This window comes from Heteronotia binoei, chromosome 1, assembly GCF_032191835.1.
Source record: "Heteronotia binoei isolate CCM8104 ecotype False Entrance Well chromosome 1, APGP_CSIRO_Hbin_v1, whole genome shotgun sequence".
Taxonomy (NCBI): Eukaryota; Metazoa; Chordata; class Lepidosauria; order Squamata; family Gekkonidae; genus Heteronotia; species Heteronotia binoei.
In genome coordinates, this window is record NC_083223.1 from 99,468,245 (window position 1) to 99,477,380 (window position 9,136).

The window sequence follows — 9,136 nt, forward strand, 5'->3', positions numbered from 1 at the left end:
TCCACAAATATTGATGCAATTCATGGCGGCTTGTGGCTGCTTGTGAAGTGCAGAAAACAGGGATCTACCACAGCTTTCTGCTCTTCACAAGAAACAGCTAACCCACTGCTCAGCTGTTTGGTTTAAATGGCTGTTTAGTTCAAATGCTGTTGTGCACTACTAAGTATTTATCTGCCATCTAGAAACTAAGCAACCCTTAAGACAGAGATCAAACAAGCATCTCAGACCTGGTCACATGCAGCTTTCTATTCTTTTCCAAAGAATTACAAATCCTCAAATTAATTCTATAGCTAGGGAGGCAAAGAGAAGAGGGGAATAACTGACGAAGCTGTTTTTGCACTGAACAGCCTGCTGCTGTGTAAATATACTTTTCACTTATCATTTGGCACCAGCTCGGTCAGCAGTCACATTCAAGGCAGTGCAAGTCCTATGAACCAGCATAACAAATAAAATTTGTTTAAATTACTCCTTTCTGTCATTTAAAATATTTATATGCTTTTTTTTCTGAGTATCTCAGGGTCCAGGACATGATAAAAAGAATTTCATAACGTACAGATTAAGGTATAAAACTTTGCATGCACAGCAAAAAGTCAAAAGAAAGTGAACAACCACATGCAAAGCAATCCAAAAGAGAACTGGACCCTTCTAAGAACATTTTATTTAATTTTAGTTATTTATTTAAAATATTTATTGGCCCCTTTTCTTCCTTATGGAGCTCAAGTAGCTTCAACATACATAAAATAGATTACATGAAAGACATAAAACCAAAATTTTAACACTAATGGGTTACAGCTTAAAAGGGCATATCTGGTGTCTTAACTGCAGGAACACTGTTAAAAGAAAACATAGCCGTCACTTCTAGAATCACTTGTTCTAGCAGTACACTTTTTTTCCTAACCAAAAATGATAATCCAGACTCTGAGTGCCTTTTTTAAAAAAGTCACAGTTAACTAGTAATGATAAACATCTAAATACTGTAGTCAGACAGTATAAACCACCACAGCTCAGGCCAGTAAGGATAAGGCCTGGCTTTTAAACTCATGTTTCAGACTCACAAGACTTTAAATCAAGTCTCCATGAAACGCTGGAATAGAGTGGAATTAGTACAACTAGTAAAACAAGAGGGGACCCAGAAGGCTTAAAGAGGGGACTCTCATTCTTCCTCTGCTTACCTGCTGAGCAAGCCACTTGCTGGGCAGTCCTTTCCCAGCAACGCTACCACTGCTGCTGCCCCCTGCCCTATCTGCCACCCACCTGCTCACCCACTTACCAGCTCCCAGTGTTTGTGGGGAGAATGCTAACAGCTCCTGCCTCCCAGGCCACACTTCATAGATTACATGGCAGTTGTGGTGGAGCACTAGCTCCCACTCATCCCTTTGTGTTCCAGTCCATACTTCTTACCCTCTCAACTTGCAGTGAGTTGGTGGCAGCAGCAGCCCCTAGACTCCCTCCCAACAGCTGTTCTACCACCACATTACCTCTGCTCCCCACATCCCCATGAGCTTCATGGCAGGGTATGTGTTTTGCCGCTTCCTCTACAGCGCCTTGCTGCTGTCACCCCCTCATGGGCAGAGTGGACCACAACCCTTCCTCCTCTCTTTCCTTCTCTCCAGCTATGGGGGAGTGTGTGTGGTGGCAGCAATGACTTCATTCTTCCTGGGAAAGGAGAGCTAGTAGTCTTCTTCCCATAACAGAGGGAGGAAGATACTATGGGCAATCAAATGAGCAAAAATTAAGCCAGCTTGGAAAACTGAGGGGGACAGAAAGCTTGTTTATCATTCCCAGCACCGGGGCTTTTTTTGTAGCAGGAAAGGATTGCATATTAGGCTACACCCCCCGATGTAGCAAATCCTCCAAGAGCTTACAATAGACCCTGTAAGAAGAGCTCTGTAAATTCTTGGAGGATTGGCTACATCAGGGGGTTGTAGCCTCATCCCTCAGGGCTGGATTAACAATTAGGCCAAGTAGGCACTGGCCTATGGGCCCCCATGCCTTTAGGGGCCCCAGGCTAGTTTCCCCCCTGGTTTTCTCCCTGCTTACAGCCCTTCCAGTCTGCATGCACAGCCAATAACTGAGCTACTCTTTGCCCAACTTGCCTGGCATCATTACCAAGTTTGTCTCTCTCTGCCTCTCCCCTGCAGCTTTGTCAAAGGGGCTTTTGAGAAGCTGCCTGCAGGATTCAGTAGGGGCTGTGAGCGGCAGGATGGGCACTCAGACTCTGAGATAATTTGCAAGGGGTCCTCCAAGATTTCTACTGCCTAGGGGCCTCCAGAGTGTTTAATCCAACACTAATATGCAAAGGCGTTCCTGCTACAAAAAAAAGCCCTGCCCAGCACCAAAGCTGCCTTTTGCTACCTCCTCCCAGTCCTGAACAAAGCATCAGAGGCTCTCCTGCTCACAGCACTGGTGCCCTTCTCCTACACTGCACCTATATGATACAAGCAGCAGCTCCCCTTCCTCCAGTATCTGCAGCACACAGTAAGGAAGGTGGATGCTATCCAGCCAGTGGAGATGCAGTATGTGAACAAGAACAGTCAATGCTTCTCTGTTTAGAGGGATTTAAACTCCCCCCCCCATCCTTTTTTCTGCAAGTTCTGGGGTTCACCAAGCTGGCTGAAAAATCTTACTGCTGTGTAAATGGCCCCAAACCACAGATTTAAGTACTCACAGATTGGGGCACGCTTCACTGTTAAATATAAGCTAGAACCAGTACAGCGCCATTTAAAATCAACACAAATATACATAAATAATGGAGATCGCTAGGATCTGAGAACACAGGAAAATTTAGAGAATTCATGCCATCTGTATTTCTTTATTGAAATGAGTACAACAATAGTATATGATGAGAAAAGGCTTTGTCACCTTAAGGAACGTCTGTTCGCATCTCTTATAACATAGTGTTTATTTTATTGTTTTTCCAATACTATAGTCATTTATTGTTCCCTACTGTAGGTATTTATGAAGAGATGCAAATTGCAGATTATAGTCACAATAACGTAACAAATGTATCTTGATTACATGTTGGAAAATATCATAACAAGGAAATCAAAGGGCTAATTTATCTGCCCACAGAGCAACCTGGAGCACTTACGTAATACAGTACAGAACACAGGAATTCATAATGGTTAACACAGCCATCCTAAAATGAATTGAGTAGCCTAAATAGCCCAAGCTTAGCCCAGGTTTGTCAGAGTTTGGGAGCAGATGGTCACAGCCCATACTTAGATGCAAGAGCACCAAAGAAGACTGGTGTTGCTCTGCAGAGGAAGTCAACAACAAATTACCTCTGCTCATCTCTTGCCTGAACTCATCCTCTTGCCTGTTGATGAGTTTGCCATGAGCTGGTTGTGTCTCAGTGGCACATTCTTTCTAATTCAATGGGCCTAGAAGGGCTTAATTCCACTTCTGATGGCACTGGAAGTCTCTGAACCCTAAATTCTAGGTGCTTGCAAATTCTTCATTGTTAATGAAAATTTCCATAATCAAGACTAGACAGATTCTTGAAGCAGCATCTGATGTACTACAAGAAAGCATTTGTTACAAAAACATACTGCAAGTTATCTTTGAGTGTTCCATTTGAAGATTACCCCATTAAGCACACTGCTCTGAGTTGGCAAAATGATTGGAAAATTCTCTTCTCAGTTTAGGAATCACACACAGTTTTTCCACATAACATTTTCTGTCTGTGCTTGTCAGGTGTCACTTAAAAATCAAACATTCTTTCAACAGCTCTGTGCATCACAGTAACCTTTAAAGCCGCTCTCCATCTACCAACCAAGGAAAACTCTCTAGTATAGACCAGACACGGGCAGAAAGTAGACTACAGTCTATCAGTGGGCCATTACTTAATTAACAAAGGACTAGCAAGGGTGACTGGGATTATTACTACAAATGCTAGATTATCGGTATAGTCCTTGGTATAGTCCAGCAGGGCACTTCTGGACTATACCATAATATACTGACTGCACTTTGAGGATTACATAATACAGAGACCTGGATAAAGCAATCCTTTATCTTAATATTTTTTTTCTGTAGGTGGGAAGTAAAATCGCACTTCCCCATCCTATCCCATCAGGCTCACCTAACATTAACACATTTGATGGGGTAGACACACGTAATATCCAATACAAAATCAGCCCAATATTTCGTACAGAGACAGTCCTTTATCAAGGCAAAAAATATAGCTGAAACAAATCTCAAGGATAAGATCCCTGTACAGTTGGAAGCAGGAGTGAAAGTAAGCAGATATAGGCCAGTATAGAATACTGTACTGGAAGGAAAGTGGCTGAAATGGCACTTTCCATTCTCTGCTTTAGACTCCTTTACCCAAAGAGACTGTGCCAGTAAAAACAAGTTACTTTCATCCCTGCTGAGAATTCCTGATCAGCAGAATATCCACTTCTCCTCACAAGAACCCCTTTAAGTTTATTTCCCATGCTTATGGGTAATTAATTCCTGATCAGCAGAATTAATTCCTGATCAGCAGAATATCCACTTCTCCTCACAAGAACTCCTTTAAGTTTATTTCCCATGCTTATGGGTAATTAATTCCTGTTTGCTTTGATATGCCAATGAACTCCAAAATTAAATTCTCTCCCTTTCCCTTTTTTTCAGTCATCCGCAGCTGAGCTTTTAATTACTCTTATTTTTCTTTCACAGCAAATGTGACTATTGATCCTTTCAAAAATTGTTCTGATTGGCAATATATTTCAAATCATCACCAAAAAGGAATGGGAAGCAATTAATTAAGCACCACAGAGAATCAGAATCAGATTTAGAAAATGACAATTAAGAGTGGTGTGAGGCTTTTGCTTTGAAGAGTGTTCACCTGTATTTCTCACTACCATATTTTTTCTTTGTAATATGGTAGTGAGAAATACAGGTGAACACTCTTCAAAGCAAAAGCCTCACACCACTCTTAATTGTCATTTTCTAAATCTGATTCTGATTCTCTGTGGTGCTTAATTAATTGCTTCCCATTCCTTTTTGGTGATGATTTGAAATATATTGCCAATCAGAACAAGTTTTTAAATTTTGGAAGAAAGTCACATTTGCTAAAGAGAAGAAAATCAACTAAGGAATGTCAGGGTACAATAACCCTGGCAAGTCTTAGTTGTATTTTGTTGGTCCACATGTGGACAGGTGACATTGCAATTTAGTTTTAAGGGAAACAAAATCTGGTCTTTTAAAAGACAACTAAAATATAGAGAACCTTGAATGTAATGGGTAGCTTACAACAGCATCTGGATCAATTAACAAATTTTAGTAATTATAGAACAAACAATCATTTGGAACCTATAATAGAGTAGGCTGACTATTAGGTGAAACAATACAAAATAGCTCCTCACTCAGCCATGAAATTCAGAGAATGACCTTGAGCTAGTCACTACACCTGGACCTAACTACCACATTGAGTTTTTGTAGAGATGATAAGAAAAGGTGCACATATTCCACCTTAGTGTCAGAAAGGGATACATGTACATTTTTCTTTTTAAGCATACACAAGGTTGGCAACCTTAGTTTGGGATCCTAAGCATCCTGAAACAAAAACATGCAGAAGTCTGCAAAAGTTTCCAGTGGGTTCCAAGATGTATAGATGAATGGGAAGAGTTCTAAATAGTCTTGGAATTTTCAAGAGATCACTGGCCTGGCCTGTCGGCTGCGCCCCCCCTCCCCCCGCCAAAAAGAGCCATTTTACCTGAACATTTCTCAGAACAGCCTCACTCTTCTCCCGCACATCTCTGAAGGGGCACCTCTTGGACAGCATCAGCAAGCGCGCCAGCATCTCATTTAGCCCTCCTGAAGATCGGTGAACAGAAGGCAATACCCCTTCTGCGGCGGGAGGAGACGGTTTTGCTTTTACAAGAACCATGGTCTCACTTTTCTTCAGGACCACTTGCCTGATGTTTTCGAAGGCACTGTCTCTGGCGCTGACATCCCTACTGCAAAGCCCATCCCACCTCATTTCTCCATCTCGGTCAGCAGCCATTATTTGAAGAGGCACCCCGATTCAGAAGATGTTCCTGAGTCGCTCAAAAAACTCACTTCGTCGTCATCTTTGGAAAAGTCAGACGAACAAACAAACAATACCAAACACAGACTAAGGGTCCCCCGAACTCCAAGTCACCTGTCAGTCCTCATGATTACGCCTGCCTGTATGGCAAAGAAGCGCAGGCACCCTCGGCAGCAAGAGCAGGGAGGCGGAGGCGGCGAAAGGGCTGTCTTGGTTAGACAGCGAATCCTTCCACTTCTTCAGCCCATAAAACTTGGAACAAGGCACGGCTGGAAGTTTCCCTCCTGAGTCGAAGCGTATGGGAAGGAGAAAGGGGCTCTGCCTGGGCGGCTCCCACAATGCCAGAAGCGGCGTGAGGCAGCCAAGGAAACCTAAGGGGAGGTACGCCAGGCGGGAAACCGGTGCCTTCTTCTGGTCGTCGTCGGGAACCGCTTTCACCTTCAAAGGGAAAACCGAAGCAAAGTCCCCATCCAGACTTTCCTGCTCCGGACCCACAACGACTGCGCGCCCTCTGTCTTCTCTCTTATCGACCGCTCGTACTTCGACCAAGCAGGGAAGCGACCCATGAGAAGAAGAGGACAGCCGAAGCTCCGGCTCTTACCGCTTCTTCGTGGTGAGAGGGAAGTCCGGACGTGCACATACTAGACGCTACCTGAAGGGCACGTCCAAGAACCGGACGCGGGTAAAGCAACAGGGGCCCCCACTGCCAACTCCCGCGCCGCCGCCGCTACCCACCCAGAAGGCGGCTATAGGCCTTCCCTTACTATTGAGCACGAATACCTCCCTACTGTGTGGAAATATGATAGATAGCAGCTTCAGCCAATCCTATTTTAGTTGCAGCCAATCAGTGTGACTCATTCTCGGGGTATTGGTATCTGGGGCTGCCTATCAACGGGAGCTTTAGAGTTTCCGGCTTTAAACAGAACTACAAATCCCAGAAGAAACCGCGGTTCGCATAAGGTATAGGGGTGAATATACGGTGGTGTCCCGAAAGCAAACATGCCTGGTTCAGATTGTTGATAAGGTACGGGCTGTTGAAGTCCTGATTAAATATTTCAAAGATTTCCTTCTCCATATCCGCAATACGTCTCAGGAGACCATGGAAATGTCTCCAGTATATCTCAAGGAGAGGATGGGCATTAAGGGAAAGGACCCGAGGAAGAGTTGCTGTCTCACATACATGCTGTATGAATATCCACTGTATATAAAACTGAATTTACAAACATTCCCAAATCTGAAATAATTGTGATGGGATACAGAGTGGCAAAGCTTTGCCATAATGGGTGCTGTCATCAAGGATGATATTCCCAATGATTAGTGGTGTGTTTTTGTGGGAGACATTGAAGTGTAGAGGCTCTACATTCATGGTGCCCAGGCTGGTGTTTTCTGGGAAACTCATAGGCTCTAGTTTCCTCAGGAAATCAATAATGTCTTGCTCTAGTACTGAAAACAGATTGTAGTTTCCTCAGGAGATCAAAATTTCTTAAGAGTACCACTGAAAACAGTTTCAACTGTGGGGTTTTTTTTTGTTATCTTGGCTTACTGTTCATCAGCTACATCTCCACCTGCCATCTGCTTGCATACTGCCAGTGCTGTCACACATTTAGATCTAGGTGGGCAGCCATATTGGTCTGAAGCAGTAGGCAGGGCTTTTTTGGTAGAAAAAGCCCAGCAGGAATGCATTTGCATATTAGGCCACATCCCCTGACATCACCATTGTTTCACACAGGGCTTTTTTTGTAGAAAAAGCCCAGCAGAAGCTAGTTTGCATATTAGGTAGTAGGAAAAAAATTGAGGCCAGTGGCACCTTTAAGACCAACAAAATTTTTTTCAAGGTTTGAGCTTTTGTATGCATACACACTTCAATCTTCCAGGACATTCAATGGGTTACCTGAAAGTAGTTATTTTATTGCAAAGGAACTTCAGGAACAGAATTGAAAGGGATATTCCTGGATTACATGTTAGTACAACACTCTGAACAAACATCCCCCAGAACTCAACAGGGATATTGGTTTCTTATCTAATTACATATGCTTAATTCATTCAGTCCTAGAGAGACTATTCTTTCCCTAGGTAGAGGCTGCATGGAGGGGGGAGGTGATTGAAAGGAATAAGGTCTGTTGAAGAGAAAAATACAAAGGGCTCTAGGAAGAGGCTCTGGACAATTGCTTTCCCACCCTTGTTGTCTTACCTCCCACTCAAGTGAAGGCATTAATTCCCCACCACCACCACCTCAAGGGGAGCTGATCTCTGGCATCTGGAAAGCAGTTGTAATTCTGAGTGATCTCCAGCCATCACCTGGAGGTTGGCAACAATGGTTCCTGAGGAGAAAATGGCTGGTTTGGAGGGTGCAGTGTATGGTATTGTACCTGTCTGAGATCCTACCCTTCCTCAAACCCCACCCTTTCCAAGGTCGATCCCTTAAATTGCCAGGAGTTTCCTAACCTGGAGTTGGCAAACCTACCTCCTTCCCTTTATAAGCCCCTCTGACTTCAGCTTTGCATTGCCTCCCCCCCTCCCTGCAGCCTCTACCTAGGGAAAGGACAGTCTCTCTCCACAGTGGTGGGGACCAAAGCAGCTTACATCATTCTCCTCTCCCCCCTTTGATCTGAACAACAACCCTGTGATGCAGGTTAGGCTAAAAGTCTGTGACTGGTCTGAAATCACCCAGTCAGCTTCCACATCAAGAACCTGGATCTGGCAGACCCCACTCTGAAGCCCTAACTCCAATGCTGTCCTCAATCTCCACCACAGAATCTCCAGGAATTTCCCACCAACCTGGAACTGGCAGCTGTAGTTAGGACTGGCCCCAATGAGTTCTCCCTCAGAGGCCTTTAGTGATATTTTTCAGAGCAAAACTCTCTCTCTGATAACACTGTTGGTCTTAAGAACAGGACTTCAATCTTTCTCTATCTCTCACTTTCTCTTCCTATCTCTTTCTCCGTATCTGGCCTGCTGGTACAGGATGCCATTTCTCCCCCTGTCTCTGTCTGTTTCCCTTCCAGAGGAGGATAGGGAGGAGACCTCAGCCAATCAAGGTAGTCCTCAGCCAATCAAGAAAAAGCCTTCCCTCCTCCTCCCTCCCTCAGCCAATCGTGAGAAGTCTTTCTCTATGGCTCTTTC

General features: G+C 44.1%; 1 protein-coding gene across 2 annotated transcripts in view; it reads right to left on the bottom strand.

Annotated features, from left to right (window-relative positions):
* Nucleotides 1-6,903, bottom strand: part of SESN1 (sestrin 1) — a 62,955-nt gene extending 56,052 nt beyond the window's left edge. Inside the window, exon 1 of one of the 2 annotated variants that reach the window (XM_060237931.1) lies at nt 5,699-6,903. In XM_060237931.1, coding sequence (XP_060093914.1) covers nt 5,699-5,989 — 291 coding nt within the window. In that variant the 5' untranslated portion in view covers nt 5,990-6,903. The remainder of the gene's footprint in view (nt 1-5,698) is intronic. The other variant, XM_060237947.1, reaches the window with a different exon arrangement.
* Nucleotides 6,904-9,136: the final 2,233 nt, after the last annotated feature.